This window comes from Stegostoma tigrinum, chromosome 10 (genome assembly GCF_030684315.1).
Source record: "Stegostoma tigrinum isolate sSteTig4 chromosome 10, sSteTig4.hap1, whole genome shotgun sequence".
In the NCBI taxonomy this organism is placed as follows: domain Eukaryota; kingdom Metazoa; phylum Chordata; class Chondrichthyes; order Orectolobiformes; family Stegostomatidae; genus Stegostoma; species Stegostoma tigrinum.
In genome coordinates this window covers 51,564,264-51,585,222 of record NC_081363.1, presented here as the reverse complement: position 1 = coordinate 51,585,222, position 20,959 = coordinate 51,564,264, and the positions used below count along the sequence as shown (strand labels likewise).

At 40.4% G+C, this 20,959-nt stretch overlaps 2 protein-coding genes across 3 annotated transcripts in view; one reads left to right on the top strand and one right to left on the bottom strand.

The window, feature by feature from the left end:
* The window catches only part of jkamp (jnk1/mapk8 associated membrane protein), a 17,089-nt gene extending 9,050 nt beyond the window's left edge, over positions 1-8,039 (bottom strand). The window contains exons 1-3 of one of the 2 annotated variants that reach the window (XM_048537138.2): positions 7,645-8,039; positions 2,400-2,488; positions 1,789-1,943 (exon numbers count right to left, since the gene is read on the bottom strand). In XM_048537138.2, coding sequence (XP_048393095.1) covers positions 1,789-1,943; positions 2,400-2,488; positions 7,645-7,648 — 248 coding nt within the window. In that variant the 5' untranslated portion in view covers positions 7,649-8,039. Of the gene's footprint in view, positions 1-1,788; positions 1,944-2,399; positions 2,489-7,249; positions 7,621-7,644 lie in introns of those variants that run through there. The other variant, XM_048537137.2, reaches the window with a different exon arrangement.
* On the top strand, positions 7,731-20,959 carry LOC125455347 (trans-L-3-hydroxyproline dehydratase). The gene is made up of 5 exons (XM_048537136.1): positions 7,731-8,250; positions 13,444-13,613; positions 15,805-15,927; positions 17,111-17,248; positions 19,310-20,959. The coding sequence occupies exons 1-5, from the start codon at positions 7,770-7,772 to the stop codon at positions 19,433-19,435; spliced, it is 1,038 nt and encodes a 345-aa protein (XP_048393093.1). The 5' UTR covers positions 7,731-7,769; the 3' UTR covers positions 19,436-20,959.

The following is a 20,959-nucleotide window of genomic DNA, read 5'->3' as shown; positions in this document are numbered from 1 at the left end:
CTGCAGAGGTGAGGTGATAGTGATACCCCTTAACATCAAGGCTGCATTCAACCGAGTGTGCTCTGTAAGAAAAACTGGAATCAATGGGTACCAAAGGGCAAGCTCTCTGCTGGCTCACACCATACCTGGACATAGGAAGACAGTTGTGGTTATTGGAGGTCAGTCATCTCAGCTCTAGGACATCTCTGCAGGAGTTCCTCAGGGAAAATATCCTAAGCCCTACCACCTTCAGCTACTTCATCAATGATCTTCACTCCATCATCAGGTCAGAAGTGAGGATGTTCACCATTGATCGCACAAAATTCTGCATCATTTGCGACTCCTCATATACTGAAGCAGCCTGTGTTCAAATGCAATGAGATCTGAACAATATCTAAGCTTGGGCTGACAAGTAACATTTGCAGCTCACAAATGACAGGCAATGACACGCCCCTTTGAAGGTGTTACGATCACTGAATCACCCACTATCAATATCCTGGAAGGTTATCATTGACCTGAACTCAATAGAATAAACAAAGCAGCAACAAGAGCAGGTCAAAGGATTCAAAGACTGTGGTAACTCAACACCTGGCTCCCCAAATTCTTACCACCATCTGCATGGCACACATCAGCAGTGCAATGGAATACTCCCCACTTGTCTGAATGAGTATAGCTTCAGCAACAGTCAAGAAGCTTGGCACCATCCAGGACAAAGCAACACACTTGACTGGCCCCACATCTAAAAGCATACATTCCCTCCACCAGCAGTTGTCAGTAGCAGAAGTGTGTACTATCTACTAGATACACTGCAGAAATTTAAAGATCCTTAGACTGCACCTTCCAAACCAACAACCAATTCCATTCAGAAGGACAAGGGCAGCAGATACATGGCAACACCACCTCCTGCAAGTTCACTCATCATCCTGACCTGGAAATTATAAAAACTGTTCATTCATTGTGACTGGGTCAAAATCCTAGAATTCCTTCGCTGAGGGTCAACCTAAAGCACCTGGGCTGCAGCTATTCAAGAAAGCAGCTCATTTCCACCTTCTCAGGCAATAAATGCTGGCTAACCAACAACAACCACCATGTCCCATCAGTTTTTTTTTACAACTGCCTGTGCTTGAGAAATTCAAATCACAGTGTCCAATGTGAAATGTGAATCAAGATTTGGACAGCATTTGATAAATAATCCTGAATATGCTAAGATGACAACTAATTTACAATTGTTAGTCAGCTTGCAATGGGTGCATTTTGGAAGATGCATATCTTTATACACAGGGCCTTGCTCTCTGTAGACAGAAAGAACATGCACACATATGGCTGCTGTTGCTTCAGCAAAGCCAAATGAAAACAATTCTTTGGTTCATTTCTCAGGGCAAGACCTACACCAGAGTTAAGCTGCATGATTCAAAATTTAAACAAAGCCGAGAGTCATTTTTTTAACATAATTCTGCACAGCAATGCCTCCCCCCATCAAAATCGACTCATTAATTGATTAGCACCCTAAGAGTATAAACTGTTGTTTAACCTTTACATTGGTGTTTCTTACAAATCACCCCCATGTGTGCAAGACAAAGAATTTTGAGAAAATGTGTCTTTTGTCAACTATAAACAGAACTAATATTCAGTTGTGTTTCACGTGGGCCTCCTGCAGAAACCAAAGATGACTTTCACACCCTCAGTCTCTACCAAACCATTTCCTACCAAAGAAAACTCAATGTTTAACCTACCGTGACATCTCCACATCTAAAAGTCAGTACCCAGTAACACCACCATTTATGTTTACTGTTCTGAAATAACACTAACCTTTTTTTCCCTGAATACCATTCGATAAAGAACCAATGCAAAACCAGAGGCAGCATTGCCATGAAGCCCAGGTACAACCAGTCATAGAGTTCTGGTGAATCCTCACATTTACGACAAATCTTCAGATTATCTGTTCTTTCACCTCTTGGGCATACCTACAGAGGAGGTGTTTTTAGATAAAGTGAAAAAAAATATTCATTAGCAAGTTACATTACGTTTGGTGTGCCACATTTTTCCAGACTGAAGTCACGGACATACATTCCCAATTCCATTTCAACTAAAACTAGCTCCCAAACTTTAGAATTTGGAGCAAGAGTCTTTATCCCCTTCAAAATCAATTTCGGAAATAACTTCATTATATATTTTCTTTAGTACAAGTAAGGTTTCGCACATAGTGCTAATGTCTAAGCAATCATATCAAAGCACAACACAATTATTAATACTCCCTCAGCATGACCAAAGTACTATGTTGCCAGTCAATGCAACACCAAATAATCTGTGCTCAAGGAATCTTCCTTTACATGTCAAAAGGAGCGATCTTCAAAGACTAATTCTGCCTTTAATCATTGTCAATTTTACACAAGAAGTGAAAAACATAAAAAAAATCTTACCCCACAGTCTCCAAACTGCGGATGACTGTCATTTCTGCTTTCTATTATTGGCTTTCCACAGTATAAACCAGGACATAATAAATTAATATCTGAAATGAATAACATTTAAAAAATTTTGATTGTTAAGTTAATTTTAATGTAATTATAACTTAAATATTTGAATGAACAATTATTATAAGCCATTTATAACTAACTAGATATCAAAGTGTCAAGAGTGTGACATCATGGAACCCGAACAAAATCAAATGGAAAATAATTCTAATGGTAAAGACACATCCGGTACAATGAAAGGTAGTTGGGAGTCAGAGAACTCTCATCACAGTCAAGGTAATCTCGCCAAGAGTTTCTCAGCAAAGTGTTTCTGGCCAAGTCACTATACTTATTTCACCAAAGTTCAGGATTGAAGTTGTTTGCTGAGGTTTCCAGAGTATTTAACTCTTTTCTTGAAGCATCCCATGCCGGTCTGCTTTAGGACCTTCTGAAAATTCAGGCTTGGGCTTAGAAATAGTAGATAATATTTAGCAGACAATAACCATTTCAAAGTACTCAACCACCTTTCCTTGGCCTTTATTAAGACTTCTAACATGGATCACTATTGGTCAGATGCTGAACAGGACCAGCAATATTAACTATTGTTACCACTGATCCGCAGGCAAGGCTCCTAAATTAATTCTTATTCCAAGAACACAGCAAGCAAGGCAGCATCTGGAGGAAAGGAGAAGTCAATGTTATGGGTATTACTCATCTTCAGGGCTGAAGACAGGTAATACCTGAAACCTTGACTTCTCCTTTCCTCCGGATGCTGCCTGACTTACTGTGTTCTTGCAGCCCATTTATCTACCTTGGATTCCAGCTCCTGCACTATTGTTTTGTCTCATTAAGATTCCAGATAAGACATCACCAAATCATTACAATCCTGGATAAGGAGGGAGTAAGTGGCACCTTTATTCAAACCCTTCACCCCAGTTGGTGAAACCAACGTTAACTTAACGCAGGGATCACATAAACAAACAAAACCAGAAACCTCTCCACAAATACTGCCAGACCAGCTAGATTTCTCCAGAATTTTCTGTTGCTGTTTATTTCACAGCTCTGACATCTGTTTTATTATACAAGGGTTCCCCTCCGTCATAGATACATCTCCCGATTTCAACGTATTTATGTTTTAAAATAAGGAACAAGTTTATAAGTTCCTAAAATGCAAGGAAGAGTAATAAAATGCAAAACGATTAGAAATGAGAAGTGAGGAAATACATAAAAGTCAAAGAAGGGAATGAGGTACTAATCAGTCTGTCTTGTTCATGAGTAGTAGTAATGGTGAGATACTAGAGCCATTAAATTGAGTAGTTCCAGCCTTGCTAATCTCAGGTTCTCGATTCTGCAAGTTAACTGAAGAAAAATGCCCTATTTCCTCTGCAACAGTGGCTCTGCTGACTTGCAACTTGCTTTCAGCAATCAATCGAGAGAGAGGGAGATAGACTACTTCTTTTGCCTGTCCCATAGATATCCTCTAGCTATGATCTTTGCAGCACACACCAAGTCAGTAAAACTAGAACACCAGACTAGCACACACAGATCTAGGTTACAATTTTTTTTTAAAAACGCCTTCTTTTATATATTCCTGGCAGGGGGAAAGACAAACATGTTCGTTACCCAGATCTGCTACTATTTACCTCATCTTGTCTACAGTCTGGGATACAAGTCACAGAAGGTGGTTCCTGCTGAAGTGGTAATTGGCCTCCATTATCACTGCAACTACACAAGGTTAGAATTCACTTTCTGTATTGCATCACTTCCTTTGAAATTTCCTTGTCTGAAGTTGCTTGACAATATTCTGTTGTTTCTCTTGGAACAGAGTATAATCTACACAGGAATTTTCCAGTGACTGAATTTATATTCTCAGAATTTTCATTCCCATCATCTTTGCCTTATTTTTCCCCCAAAAAAATCTGTTTTACACAAAATGTAAAAGACGTATGTAATTCAGGGTTATGTTTGATGTGGGCAAGTCACAATTAACGATTCGCTCCAAAACTGTTAAAGCATTTACAAGAATGAAGTCAAGAGTGCAAGTGAATTCTAGCCACTTGTTCAGATGGGTACACATGCAATAATTTGCATGTTTGTAGCATTTTTAATTGTAAAATGCTCGAGAGTGTCAAAAGGAAGGTGATCAAGCTAAATGTTGAGACATACAGGAGGTTTTACAGGCTTATGATTGTAACTAGCATTGAGAGAAGGTTCAATACGCTGAATCCTGGGATGAAGTGATTGTCTTATGAGAAAAGGTTTACATTCCGAAGACAGAGTGATTTACTGAAATTGTAGGATTGCTTGTGTGCATATCAATGTAGCTACTGAGATGATGTTTTCTCTTGTGGGAAATCTAAAACATGGAGGCACAATATAAAAATTGGAGATCTCCCATTCAAAATAAGAAGGAGGAGGAATTTTTCCTCTCAGTTTTAGTCTTTAAAATTATTTCCAGAGACAGGATTGGAGACCAAAATACTGAATACATCCAAGGCTGAGTTGCAGTGAAATTTCATCAAAGGGATTCAAGGGTTATAGGATGTAGGCGAGAAAATGGTGTAAGGCCACAGTTAGATAATTCATGATCTTATTTAACGGCACAGTAGGGTCAAGTAGCCTAGTCCTGATGAATTTATCTAAAGAGATATGAAGAGAAGTCATCAAAAGTTAAGATTTAAGTGGTATCGTAAAAGAGGAGAGGCAAAGCAGTGGAAAAGCTTACTAAGAAAATATTTTATTCATTCAGAGCATGTGAGTTGCCAGATGGGCCAGCACTTATTACCCATCCCTAGTTACCCTTGAGAAAATTATAGCAAGTTAACTTTTTGAACTACTGCAATCCATCTGGTGTATGTGCACACACAATACTCTGCAATACCAGAATGCCAGTGTTTGGATCCTGAGCAACATGAAGAAAGTGAGGAATATGACAGAGTTCAGAACTGGAGGAAATCAGATATCGCAAAAGACTGTTGGGTTGGAGAAGGTTACAGAGGTATGGACAGTAAGAACAAGGAAGATTTGAAAAATAGATGCTGTACAGTCAGGAGCCAATATAGGTGAGTAAGAGAGTGAGGTGAAGTGTGTACATAAGTTGGTAGGAGTTAGGAAGAGAAGGTAAGTTTAACAAGAATGCAAGGTAGGAAACTAGCCTAGAGTGAATCCAGCAGTTAAATGGTCACAGATGGGTTTCAGCAGTAGTTGAGATGATACAGCATCAAAGATAGGATTATGTTATGAAAATAGGTTAGTTAGTAAAGTACGCAGTGAGGATGTGGATGCTTAGCTCGAAGTCAAAACAGATAGCAAGGATGCTAGCTGTCTGGCTCAACTTCAAAATCCAAGGAGTCAGAAAATGGTGTACATGGTGAAACCTTCAGGAAATCGTTACTAACTTACGAATGTTTGACTGGAAGCAATTTCTGCCAATACTGAATCTCAAATAAGCATTACATATCACAGAGGTCAAGATCAATATGTGACAGGTTCAACATCATCTAGGATAAAGTAATTAGTTTGATTAGCATTTCTGCTACTTGATCTAATATAATCCCTTCATCACCATGACATCACATACATATCTAAAATGTACATAATGCAATGCATCCACTCCAAGTCACTGTGAGCACTTCACAACTTTGCAAATTCAGTCATTGAGAAGGACAAGAGTCATCATTTGAATATACAAAGCCAAAGAGATTAAGGTGGCAAAAGTTGTTGTGCTTGTCTGAGAGTTGCAACTACTTGAACATTAACAATTCAAATTAATATATACAGACATTGATGGGTATTACAAAATAGTAACCTGTTCCATTGTTCTTACAAATAAGAATTATTAAATAACAACAATAATGTATTTATGAAATTCTTCTAATTAATCTAATGTCATTGCAGTTGGAATTTTACTTAAAGTCTAAAGCTTTCTCCAATGAGCTACATTTAATTTTGATGACTTTTGAGTGATCAGCTAAATATCACCAGTTCTTACAGCTAATATAAGTGGCACCATAAATCATTCCAAGGGCAGGCATAGTACAAATTATATACAAAGTGAAGTATATCTGCATTGTTGCAAATCTTTGTCAACATCGACTTCAAAACAGAATTTGCTACATCATGTGAGTTTTGCCCGTGTATTAACTGATCATTTATCTCCTAATCAGTCTGTTTCCAACAGTTTGAATTCACATAACGTCCTGAACAAAGCAAATCACTTTACTTCGTGGATGTTCTGACTGGAAGCAATTATTTGTGTGTAATTTTAGAAATGCATATAAATACATTTACTGTCAGTATATTCGTGGTCACTGAATCACTAGTAACCGTGAAAACAGAATGCACATTTAAAAAAAACTCCCATTATTCCACGAGGATTTTCAACGAGTCTAAGGGAGAACTGCCTATAACTATGCAAGTGAGAATTACGACCAGCTTCTAACAGTTTTGAAAACCCAGTCTTGGGAGAGATCTGAGATAATGGGAACTGCAGATGCTGGAGAATTCCAAGATAATAAAATGTGAGGCTGGATGAGCACAGCAGGCCAAGCAGCATCTCAGGAGCACAAAAGCTGACGTTTCGGGCCTAGACCCTTCATCAGAGAGGAAGGGTCTAGGCCCGAAACGTCAGCTTTTGTGCTCCTGAGATGCTGCTTGGCCTGCTGTGCTCATCCAGCCTCACATTTTATTATCTTGGGAGAGATCTGCAGTGATATGTTGTGGCTCTCACTGACGCAGAAATAGCTCGATTTTGACACCAACGATGCACGGAATTATTTCGGCATGTTTAAAGATTTAAAGAAAACACCTTATCGATTTACCTTTATCTAAATACATGTTAAATTTGTATTTAAGGCCTTGAACGTCCAGTGGTGGCCCCGTGGGTTAACTGTTTTGTCCAATGGGCACGCAAGGTGGGGGTGGGGGGGATTTTTTTTATAAACTCTAAAGGATTGGGCGGTTGTCAGTCGAGTACAGAGTAAACGAAGGGGGGGGTTGGTCCTGGGGGATTGTTTGCTTTACATTTGGCGACACAAGAGCCAGACTGGTGTTTCCTGATACTTTGGCGAAGGCTCCAAGGTGAGATTGCCAAAGGACCCCGTGTGGTTTAAATGCCTATGAGATCACCTCTGCTTCCTAAAGTATTTCATCTTCTTCACAATCATCATCACTGAGCGCACATACACAAGAGATTGTGAAGAACTAGGCCCCTTACCCATGCTCACATCCAACAACAACCGCCGCCATTCCAATCATACGACACTTCCGCTTCCTTCCCAGTTCACTTCCGGTTAGGGCGGGGACTGGCTTTGACCCCCGCCCCCACTGCTCTCGGTCGAGATGGAGCTGCCGAGACGGCCCCCGGGGGTAGGATCGGTCCTTTCGGTACTGGATATGCACACGGGTGGTGAGCCGCTCCGGATCGTCACCGGCGGCTTCCCCCCGGTGCCGGCGGGCGACCTCCTCAGCAAACGGCGCTACGTGCGGGAGCGGCTGGACGGCCTGCGGCGGAGGCTGATCTTCGAGCCCCGCGGCCACAGGGACATGTACGGGGCGCTGCTGGTGGGCTCCGAGCGGCCGGACGCTCACCTCGGAGTCCTCTTCATGCACAACCAGGGCTACAGCACCATGTGCGGGCATGCCGTGCTGGCCCTCGGCCGCTACGCCCTGGACTACGGGCTGATCAAAGAGCCCAGCTCCCCCGAAACACAGGTCAATATCCACTGTCCCTGCGGCCTAGTCCGGGCTTTCGTCCAGTACCACAAGGGCAAGAGCGGGCGGGTCCGCTTCCACAGCGTCCCCGCCTTCGTCTTCGCTACAGGTGAGAGAGAGATGGGAGCCGGGCACTGAGGTACAGCACTTTAACCTTTAGTTACACTGTCAGTCCGGTTTGCAAGTCCCACATTAAATCCATTTGTTTAACATTTAAACAAAACAAAAACTCTGGTACAACTCTGAAATAGTTTTAAACAAAGAAAAATGCCGAGAACACTCAGCTGATCTAACAGTATTCGTGCGGAAAGAACAAGTTTTGACGTTTCGGGTGAACGACCTTCAGTACAAAACACCTTGAACTCTTGTCAGTCCCTCCAAACGTGCAACGTACCTTCAACGTTTTAACGAAATCGTCCAGTTGGCACTGTTATAGAGTCACAGGGATAGACACCACTGAAGCAAACGCGTTGGTCCAACTCGTCGAAGCAAAGCAGATATCCTAAATTAATGTAGTCCCATTTATCAGCATGTAGCCCGAATCCCCCTCGACTTGTATTGATGACATGTCCATCTAGGCGCCTCTTAAATGTTGTAAACGCACCAATTCCTCCAGCAACTCATTCTGTACGTGCAGCACCCTCTGCATGAAGAAGTTGTTTCTTAGATCCTTTTTAAATCCCCTCACTTTAAACCTATGCCTTCTAATTTTCACCTCTACCAGCCTGGGAAAAAGACCTCGTCTATTTACCCTATCCATGCACCTTATGATTTTATAAACCTCTACAAGGTTACCCTTCAGCCTCCAGCAATCCAGGGAAATTAGCTCTACTTTATTCAGCCTTTCTCTATAGCTCAAATCCTCCAAGCCTGGCAATATTCTTAAACCTTTTCTGAACTCTTTCAGTTGGGGCAGCACTGCTGCCTCACCGCACCAGTGACCAGCGTTCGATTCCACCCTCTGGCTACTGTCTGTGTGGAGTTTGCACATTCTCCGTGTCTGCGTGGGTTCCCTCCCACAGTCCAAAGATGTGCAGGCCAGGTGGATTGGACATGCTAAATTGCCCATAGTGTTCAGGGATATGTAGATTAGGTGGGTTATATGGGGATGGGTCTGGGTGGGATGGCCTGAGAGTTGGTGTGGACTTGCTGGGCCATGGGGCCTGTTTCCACACTGTAGGGATTCTGTGATTCAATTTCATAACATCCTTCCTATTAATAGGGAGACCAGAATTGCACACAGCATTCCAGTAGTGGCCTAACCACTGTCCTATACAGCTGATAACATGACCTCCTAATTCCTATACTCAGTGCACCAACTACTAAAGCAAGCATGCCAAACATCATCTTCACTGTCCTATCGACCTGTGACTTCACTTTGAAGGAACTATGAACTATTAAGATCTCTTTGTTCAGCAGTACTCCCCAAGACCTTACCATTAAGTGTATAAGTCCTGCCTTGACTTGCCATTCCAAAATGCAGTACTTCACATTCATTTCAATTAAATTCTATCTGCCACTGCTCAGCCTATTGGCCCATCTGACCAAGGTTCCATTGTACTTTTCACTGTCACTACTCCTCCAATTTTGGTGTCATCTGCAAACATACTAACCCTACTACCTATGTTCATATACAAATCACAAAAAGCAGTGGACTCGGCACCAAGATAACAAGAACTTCAGATGCTGGAGTCAGAGATAACAAAATTCTGTATCCAAATGGCTAGTTCTCCCTGTATTCCATGTGATCTAACCCTCCTAACCAGTCTACCATGAGGAGCCTTGTCAAAGTCCATATAGGTCACGTCCACCACTCTGCCCTAATCAATCCTGTTTGTTACTTCAAGAAAATCAAGTTAGTGAGACTTGATTTCCCACACAAAGCCATGTTGACTATCCCTAAGCAGTCCTTGCCTTTCCAAATACATGTAAATCCTGCTCCTCAGGATTCCCTCCAACAACTTGCCCACCACTAATATCACCAGTTTATAGTTCCCTGGCTTTTCCATATCACCTTTCTTAAAGAGTGGCGCCATATTGACCAATCCCCAGCCCCGCAATCACTTCCCTAGCTTCCCACAGAGTTCTAGGATACACCTGATCAAGTCCCGGGAATCTATCCACCGTTATACTTTTTAATACATTCAGCACCACTACTTCTGCAAAAAGGACATTTTTCATGATGTTGCTACTTATTTCTCCCTGTTCTCTGTCTTCTATGTCCTTCTCCACAATAAGCCCTGATGTGAAATACTCATTTAGTATCTACCCCATCTCCAGTGATTCTCCATAGGGGCGGCCTTGCTGATCTTTAAGGGACCCTGTTTCTCTCCTTAGTTACCCACTTGTCCTTAATATATTTATAGAATTCCTTCGGATTCTCCTTCACCCTATTTGCCGAAGCTATCTTATCTTCCCTTTTTGCCCTCCCGATTTCCCTCAAGCATAAAGGCAGCTGGTGTATACTTTTCCAGGGAATCACTCGATTTCTGCTAGCTACATCTGATATACTTCTTTCTTGTTCTTGACCAAAGCCTCAATTTCTTTAGTCATTTGGCATTCCCTGCACTTACCTGCCTTGTTTTTCTCCCTAACAGGAACATACTGTCTCTGGTCTTGCCTAATGTCATTTTTGAAGGCTTGTCATTTTTTCAGTCATCCTTTTACCTGCAAACACCTGCTCCCGTCAACTTTTGAATGTTCTTGCCTAATACGGTCAAAATTGGTCTTCGTCCAATTTTGAACTTTAACTTTTAGATCCAGTCTATCCTTTTCCATCACTATTTTAAACCAAATAGAATTATGGTCACTGGCTCCAGGATGCTCCCCCGTTGACATCACAATCATCTGCCCTTGCCTTATGTCCCAAGAGTAGGTAAATTCACATACTGAATCATAAAATTTTCTTGTACACGCTCAAAAATCCCTGTCCGTACAAGCCCTTAACACTATGGCAGTCTCAATCTATTTAGAAAGTTAAAATCTCCTACCATACCCACCAATCTTACAGATAACTGCGGTCTCCTTACAAATGTGTTTCTCAATTTCCTGCTGACTGTTCGGGGGTCTATAGTACAATCTCAATAAGGTCATCATCCCTTTCTTATTTCTTAGTTCCACCGAAACAAACTGTCAGATGTACTCGCAGGAATATCCTCCTCAAACACAGCCATAATATTACCCCCAATCAAAAATGACTCTACCCCTTCTCTCTCACTCCCCTTTCAATCCTTCCTAGAGCATCTGTATCCTGTAATGCTAAGCTGCCAGAACTGTCCATCCATGAGCTACGTATTTGTAATTGCTATGATATCCCAGTCCCATGTTTCCAATCATACCTTGAGTTCATCTGCCTTAGCTATTAGGCCTCTTGTATCAAAATAATTACAGTTTAAATTTCTCAGTCCTACCTCTCAGTCTATTTTTTCTGCCTGCCCTTACTCCTTTTCCCAACTATATCCATCCCCTCCGCCCCTTACTAGCTTAAATTCTCTCAAGCAGCTCTAGCAAATCTCCCTGCCAGTATATTAGTCACTTTCCAACTCTGCTGCAATCTGTCAGCATCATAGAATCCCCACAGTGCAGAAACAAGCCATTCAACCCAACAAGCCCGCACCAACCCCCCCCGTACAGCATCCCACCCAGACCCATCTCCTGTCCTACCCCTTTAACCCTGCATTTCCAAAGGCTAATCCACTTAATTTACACATCCCTGGACTTTATGGGCAATTTAGCATGGCTAATCCACCTAACCTGCAATCTTTAGACTGTGGGGGGAAACCGGAGCAGCTGGACGAAACCCACATAGTCACAGAGAGAACGTACAAACTCCACACAGACAGTTACCCCAGGCTGAAATTAAACCCAGGTCCCTGTGACTGTAAGACAATAGTGCTAACCATTAAGCCACTAAGCCACCGTGTTGCCATGGTTGCGTTCTTATACAGTTCACCTCTACCCTGGAACGGATTCCAGTGATCCAAAAATGTGAATCGTTCACTGTATCAGCTCCTCGGCCATGCATTCATCTCCTCTATCCTCTTATGCCTACCCTCAGTAGGTCGTGGCACTGGGACTAATCCAGATATTACTACTACCATGAAGGACCTACTTTTTGTATTCCTGCCTAACTTCCCAAGTTTTCTCCTCAGAATCTCATGCTTTTCGCTTCCTTTATCATTAGTTCCAATGTGCACAACGACCTCCCTCTGGTCCCTCTCCCCTTTGAGACTAATCTGCACCTGCTGTGAAATAGCTTTGATCTTGGCTCCAGGGAGGCAACACACCATTCTGATGTCTCACTGTTGGCCACGGAATCATCTGTTTGTGCCTCTGACTAGAGAGTCCCCTATCATGATTGATTGCTTGGAACCTGACACACCCCTCGTTACATAAGAGCCCGTCTCAGTATCAGTAACCAGGCTGTCAGTGCTCCATTCCCCGGAGAGTCCATCACCCTGTACGTTTTCCAAAACAGTGTACTTATTTGAGATAGGGATAGTCACAGAAGACTCCTGTACTATCTGCCTCCCTTCCTTACCTTTCCTGGAGGCTACCTATCTACCTGACTGTATCTCTGGTGTATCTCCGTCCCTGCAACTGCCATCCATCGTACCCCCTACCTCCTCTCAATTCCTCATTGACATTAACTGCCACTCCAACCAATCCATGCAATCCTATAGGATTTGCAATCAAACAAACTTCCCACAGTCATGATTGTCAGTAACATGGAAACTCTCTCTCATGCCCCACATCCAACAGGAAGGATACATCTCTCTACTGAAAGCCAGCTTTGCACCTTAACAATTTACAGACCCAGAAAATAGCTAGCTGAAGGTGCTGAGAAACACTTCCAGCACATCATAACATTGAAGTGTTTAGATATGCACTTGCAATGTCAAATCATACAATGCTTAGGGCTAAGTGCTAGAAAACTGGATTAGTATAGTTAGGTGAGAGAGAGAGACAACAAGGTGTAGAGCTGGACGAACACAGTAGGCCAAGCAGCTTCAGAGGAGCAGGACAGCTGACGTTTCAGCCCGATGCTGCTTGGCCTACTGTGTTCATCCAGCTCTACACCTTGTTGTCTCAGATTCTCCAGCATCAGCAGTTCCTACTATCTCTAGTATAGTTAGGTGCTGTTTTTATGACCAGCACAGACTCAATGGGCTGATGGGCCTTTTTTGTTGTAGATTTCCATGCCGTTAGCCACACATTTTGCATTTACTGGTGCGACAGTTTCAGAGCTATTGTACCTGTATATTCAAACAGCATACAATACCAGTTTACTCATCTCTTTCAGATGTTACTGTTGATGTACAAGGATATGGGAAGATTGCAGTGGATATTGCATATGGAGGTGCTTTTTATGCATTTGTGAGCGCAGATCATTTTGGTTTAGACGTTTGTTCCTCCAGGACCCGGGATCTTGTAGATGCAGCAGTAGCTGTCACTAATACTGTGAAAACACATGTATGTAAATGAGCCAAATATTGTTTTGACTGATCAGTATTTCACCTTTCTGTATTCTGACTTCAAATACTACTTGTCCCTTCATTTTCCCCCCGAGGCTAGGAAGGTCTGCAAATTTCAACTGGAAATGTGACCATACTGCTCTTTTGATTAGGAGTAGATCCCTCCTTTGTCAACCAGTTGTGTGCAACAAATTAAACAATACCATTGTGCGCTCCTGATGACAATTTTACGCAAATTATACCGTACAAACCTAACTGAGGGGCAAACCCTTTGATATTAATGAACATTTGGACAAGATTTAAACCTGCTGTTTATACTCATCCTCCCCAGATCAGAAAGTTGTGGAAACTCAACATGAAGATCTGACAGCTGCAGACCTATCACCTGGTTTCGAGTTGGCATAACTTGCCAGGCAGGCAACGTTACAAACCTGGGATAATAACCCAGGATTTGGTTAAAATATTTCCTGAAATCCCACGAAGCCTTAAGAGAGAAGGTATTTACACGTTTGGGGTGCATTACATTATTTGCATCAGGGTTAATTCATCGAATCATAGGCTTCCTACAAGGTGAAAACAGGCCAATTGGCCCAACAAGTCCACACTGTCCCACCGAAGAGTATCCTGCCCAGACCTACCCTTGAACTCTTTCCCTGTAACCCTGCATTTCCCATGGCTCATGCACCTACCTTACACACCCTTGGACACTATGAGCCATTTAGCATGGTCATTCCACCTAACCTGCACATCTTTGGACTGTGGGAATAAACCGGAGCACCCAGACGAAACCCGCACAGACATGGGGAGAATGTTCCACACAGACAGTCGCTCAAGGGTGTAATTGAACCTGGGTCCATGGCGCTGTATGGTACCAGTAGTAATCACTGAGCCACCGTGCCACCCTTGTCTTCTCCCCCGTCAGTGACATCCCACCCCGCCCTCTCACTGCCAATTCTTTTCAGTCTCCCAATTAATAACAGTTGAAGCCACAGCAGGTGTAAAAATAAAGTTGATGATATTAATAATTCAAGGTCAGTGTATCATTTCAGAACAGTTTTCTCAAACTGCTAATTTTAACTTCTCTACACAGATCTCCTTGGCCTAGTTAATATATTGGTCAGTGTTCCCTTGCATTATTTAGAATGCAAAATCCTGACCAATAATTTGCTAACGTCTGACAAACCTTTGCAACCTGTAAAAGTTTACTTCTCTGTGACACTCCTGTATCAGTATTGATGTCTTTCATGTTAAACGAATACAAGCATCTGGAATTTAATTGTGACAAGCCTTCACCCTTCCAAATTGGCATCCATATCTAACTCTATGATGTACTCTTTCATTTATAATCACTTACCTTTTGTGGCTAATAAGTGAGATAGTATGGGTTGCCAGTAGTGTCTCTTTGTACAAGATGTTGTTCGAACAGCTCCAGAACTCAGGACATCTATTTTGTACTGTATCAAATCACAGGTTACAACATAGTTGTTGGTGCTTTTGAGATTCAAGGAAAACCAAATTCCAAACAAAACCCTGTAAAACGGATGGTGGAGTCTATTACTGATATGTACTTTTTGTGAAAATTCAGCCGCTCTGTACAAATTCATTCTGTTTCGCAACTGACTGGAACATGTGTCCGTCAATACCCTGTAGAGGACCACCAAATAAAGCAACTCCTTCTACACCAAGCAATACTGTAAACAGATTATATCTTTGGCAATCAGTTCTGGAGGGATATATCTCCAACCCCTAACAGCTGTTTTCCTCCTCTGTCTCCAGGGTGGGTGGAGAACCCAAAATTAAGAAAATAAATCACCTATCTTTCTTCTTTGTTATAAGTATTACAGGGGACACTTATTTGGCTTTGATTAGTTTACTTCTGATCCAGTAAGCTAACGTGCAAAAAAGTTTTATACTGTGGGCATTACCCATCAAATGGTTTGCTCAGAATTCACTGTTGCCCTTTGTGACGAACACTCCGTTTCCTGCAGTCAGGTTAATTGTTTATCAGTTTAACTATTTTCATGTCAAATAGTACATTGATTAATGCTTGTTTGTCAAATTGAGATTCTGACGAGCTATTACATTTTAAAATAATTGACTTTGAGAATAAATTTTCAGCTATTAATAACTATTACTGCTGATCCAATACATTAATATCAAACCTTGCTGAGTAATTTTCTTTTTTACAGGTTAAGCTCCACCACCCTGACAGTGAAGAACTTGCTTTCTTGTACGGGACTATATTAACTGATGGAAAAGACGCATTTTCAGAAGAGCCAACGGCAAATATTTGTGTTTTTGCAGATGCTCAGGTAGGTAAAATCAGAGTAAAATTTATTAAAGTAAACATTATGATTTTCAGTAATTTCATTTAGCCCAACTTGTATGAGGTGGCATTGAAAAAAAATCTTTGAATCTTGGTTTTGAAATTCTCAAACGTGTCTATTTTTACGAATGAGATAGTAGGAACTGCCTATGAAGGAGAATCTGAGATAGCAAAGTCTAGAGTTGGATTAACACAGCAGTCCAAACAGCATCCGAGGAGCAGGAAAGCTGACGTTTTTGGTCTGGATCCTTCTTCAGAAATGGATTTCTGAAGAAGGGTCCAGATCTGATGAAGGGTCTAGGCCCGAAATGTCAGCTTTTGTGCTCCTGAGATGCTGCTTGGCCCGCTGTGTTCATCCAGCCTCACATTTTATTATCCAGATCTGAAACATCAGCTTTTCTGCTCATCTGATGCTGCTTGGCCTGCTGTGTTCATTGAGCTCAACACCTTGTTATCTCTTATTTTTAGGAATATCAGCTTACAATTAAAGTTTACTAATGAAATTGTACCTCACATGCTTTGTGCAATAAAGAAAAAAGAAAGTGTCCCTCCAGGCTTATTCAAAATGTTCTTGCTTTTCTGTATAAATGGAATTGATGAGATCTCTTGAAATGTGATAATTTTGGAAATGTCTCATTTTCTTGCTATCAGTTGAATTTTTTCTCACTGAGGGCAGCACCAGGAAAATCCATTATAGGGCAAATTTTCACATGCATTGGGGTAACTCTTGAAAACTTTAAGAGCTATGATTAAAAATGAGCTGAGTACTACCTAAACAATGGTGACGATAGTTGGAACTTCCACCCCTATCTTTGCAATGTTTTCTAATATTAAATACTTTTTAATGCTTACAAAATCAAAATAACCTCTCCATCATTTCAGCTGAGGAAAATCAACAGGTTGGATGGCTGAAATCAAATAAAAAGTTGCAATCTTACTGGACCATAGGACTGCTCTCTCAGTAGTGGTTTAACCTAAGGCAAGGGAAGGGGTGGGCGAAGAAGAATTCTTCATGGTAACCTTAGCCAGTACAGGAATTGAACCCATGCTGTTGGCATCACTCTGCATAGCAAACCCAGCTGTCCAATCAACTGAGCTAACCAATCCCCGATCAAATAAGATTCATTAATAAAAAAACAGTTCAAATATTTTTTGTGTATCTTTAATAGGTTGACAGAAGTCCTTGTGGCTCAGGTGTGACAGCTCGTGTTTCACTGCAGTACCACAAAGGATTGATACCTCTGAATCAAACGAGGACATTTCAGAGCGGTCCAACAAGCTCACTGTTCACGGCAAAAGCTGTAGAGGTAATTAACATAAATAATGTTGCTTTCTGAAATCCAATGCAGCTATTTTGACCCAAGCCATAATGCTTAGCTTTACTTACCTTTTCTATCATTATGAAAAGCCAATAATCTATACCAACTGTAATTGGAAATTATAGCAATATGGTATTCACGACAAAATGTAGAAATTAACTTGAGCTTCAGAAAATAATGTTTATTGGAAATTCCATTTTTAATTGCTTGTGAATTTTTCTAATTAATCCTTCTGATTTCTGAAATTATTTTAAACGTTCCTCAAAATCTATGGTTTCAACTATCAACAGTAAAGGAAGTATACAAACATTTTGCAGACTGATCCAATTTTTCAGGTATTAAACAAAATGCAGTTTCCATCTGTGTGGCACCCAGAGCTAGTCTCCTTCCATGTCCTCTGTGTGCTCTGCAAGCAGGTTGAATCTTTTCCATTGCACTACCCAGAATCATTATCAGTATTAACTTTTGGAATATTAGTTGAGAGAGAATTCAAATATCTGCTTTTCAAAAAAAAACCCTTCAAATTTAATCAGCATTTAGTCACCCTTGTACTGAGCTCCAGTTTTAAAAACATGTCTTTCCACTCCACCACTTAACGGTGATATTCTGTCTAAGTTGATTCCTAATATATAACCAAGAAATACATTTGGATTTAAAAAAAAGGAAAATTCTTTTTCCTATTAATTTATTGCGTATGGTGTGCTTCACTGTAAGATTCTGTCTACATTATTAGAATAACATAGCATAGCCTTAGGACAGGAGAGAAAGTTCATTTCTTGAAGCATTCCATTATACACTAATCAGAATTAGCCCACAAGAAACAAACTGGGGGATAAAAAAGACACATTTTATACAGCATGAGAGAGGTTGGAGATTGTTTGTGCCACAATTGGCAAGGAAATGCAGAAACAGCTGTCAATCTTAACATTCAGGCTTATTGATTCTCATTGGTCAGGGCACTGCAATGGGGATGCAGCAGAATTTGTGTCTCCAATATCCCTCTTTATTGAAATTGGTTCAATATATGTGCAATTCCATTTTGATTTTGCCATCCCTCCTTTCCCTCACTTCTGGATTATTGCACTGGCCTTGATAGGCTTTCCATATTAATGTGGCAATTTAACTGGAAAACACGGGCATTTAGTAGTACTGGATACAGGTTAAAAATAACACAGCTGATGGGAGAAATAAAAAAAAACTTCCGTTGGGCATGAAAGCATTTCTGAATGGAAACAAAAAGGGCCTGAAGAAGGGGGTTTGGGGATGGATGGCAGAACAAAGGATTAAAGGGGGGTTTTTTTCAGGAAAGAGGTGCTGATGGAAGATTAAAAAAAGAGGGATAACACCTGAGGAGAGAGGCGTTAACAAATGGTGCCCAACCAACCCATTCACCACTGATGTACACTGGTAGCAGGGTATATCATCTACAAGATGCACTACAGTAATTCAAAATTACTTCGAAAGCACCTTCCAACTGTGCAACCTCTGCAAATAAGAAGCTCAAGAAATGCAGGTGAATGGCAGCACCACCATCTGCAAGTTGCCCTCTAAAGTTACTCACCACTGACTTGGAACTATATCAATGGTCCTTCATTGTCACTAACTGAAAATCCTGGAACTCCCTTTCCTGTGCCCCAGGGGTGTTCAAGAAGGCATTTTCATCAGGGCAGCTAGGAGTGGGAAATAAGCTCTGACTTAGTCCACCTCCCTTGAATTATATATTAAAAAGCTAAAGAATTGTAAGTAGACTATTCCATTCAGAAACACAAAACTACCATTATTTCTTTCAAAAACAAAGCATTTTGAATTAATTTGGACAAGTAACTATTAAGAAATATTAAAAGCTGGTCAAAACCAAAGGTTTTTTGATAGTTACGAGAATTAGAGTCCACATGACATTAAATACTTGTGTATAACACAAAATACAGCAAAACCTGTCCTGTTCTATTTATATGGTAACTGCTGTGTATTACCTGCCAACCATGAGCAATATTATAAAAAAGACTGATAGGAATAGTTTTTTTTTCTCTCCCCTCTATCCCCACCTAGGAAGCTAAGTGTGGCGATTTTAAAGCTGTTATAGTGGAAATATCAGGACAAGCACATTACACAGGAACAGCAAGTTTTTATGTGGAAGATGATGATGATCTGAAAGATGGATTTCTGCTCCGATAAGAATTTTTAAAAAGTCAGTTGTCATTAAGAATCAAACGGGTATTTTAAAAACATTAATTTCTAAACTTCCCATCTTTCTAAATGCAATTTAGCATTCTTAATTTGAATCTTATTATCTCGATGGCATTGAGTTATTCTTGTATAATTGTTTGTGTCATGTGTTTAGTAATGGTTAATCATGAGTTAAATATTTACAATGTGCCATGAACCAATTACGTATTTCACACCAGAAATGTTTCATACTGAGTAAATCTATCTGGTATTTCAGTCTGAACAAAGTGCTTTCCTGTTAATGGCGTTAATTGTACTTAAGTGTATCATGCAATGCAACTCTGTGCACTGTTAATTGTGAGGATACAGTGTAGGCAGACAAAGATGCTAGTCTGCAAAATATTTCTAATGGCTTTGAATCACAATATACTTATGCTTCTATTGAAGTTATTAATCAGAACATCTGACGATGTATGAAAACATAGGATCTATAAATCACTGCCTTCTCGGATCACCACAAACTTTTTAAAATTGTTATAACCTGAAATTTCTATTAACTTAGTTTTAACGTTTAATCATTGTTAATCTATTATGCATAATTCTGTATCTCACTATTAGGTAAATTAGATGTCTGTTTTGTATGATTTTAATTTGAGTCTGATGCTGGCAAATCTGGCCAATCTGTTACAAAGTTATTTGTGATATTTGATTTAATTTTATTTAATTAAAGCTTTGGAGAACAATAAAGTACATTGCAAAACTAAATGCATTAGAATTGGATATTGTGATATGATATTTATGATGGTTGCTGCACAGGGCTCTCAAATTTAACGTTTCCTGTACTTTTGAGCAGCAACTTTATAATGTCCTGCATTTTGTTCAGACTTGCATACAAATCAATTTCTGAACATTCATAACCCAGGGACTGCCTGTACAATACAAAGCCAGATTAAGTGAACCATAAAATTGGTCGCATATTGTCCAAAGTATTGAGAATCAGCTTCATATTGAGATTGAAATGCTGTGACAAGTAGAAAACCATATTTAGGCGTAGTATATGGTCAAAATAGTTATAACATTATTCAAAAGCTTCTAATAAATCAAAATCTCATTTATAAATTTGCTCAATACTAACCTGCTTTCTTATTGGACATAGATGGATTTTGATAAAGCCATTCAGTAATATATTGGCATAACCTTAAACAGGAGAACAATTAACATTACAATTCAAAGGTATAACAATACAAGTTGAACACAGAATTTCACATGGGGTAAATCTTCTGATACTTCTGTTAAATGTTCAAATATCATCAAGTGCTTCACAGGTAAAATTGTCAGTTCAGTGTTGCGTCGACCAATAGATTACAGGTTTCATACCAAATGAGTATGTTGTTTATAGAATCCTCGATTAATAAAGTGAAAACGTACTGGTCTCTTGCACATTCCTAATTTTGATAGAGAGAGCATCATTGTTCATGTTTTGAGCAGCCTGAGCCCTAAGCTGTGGAATTTCCTTCATAAAATTCTCCACCT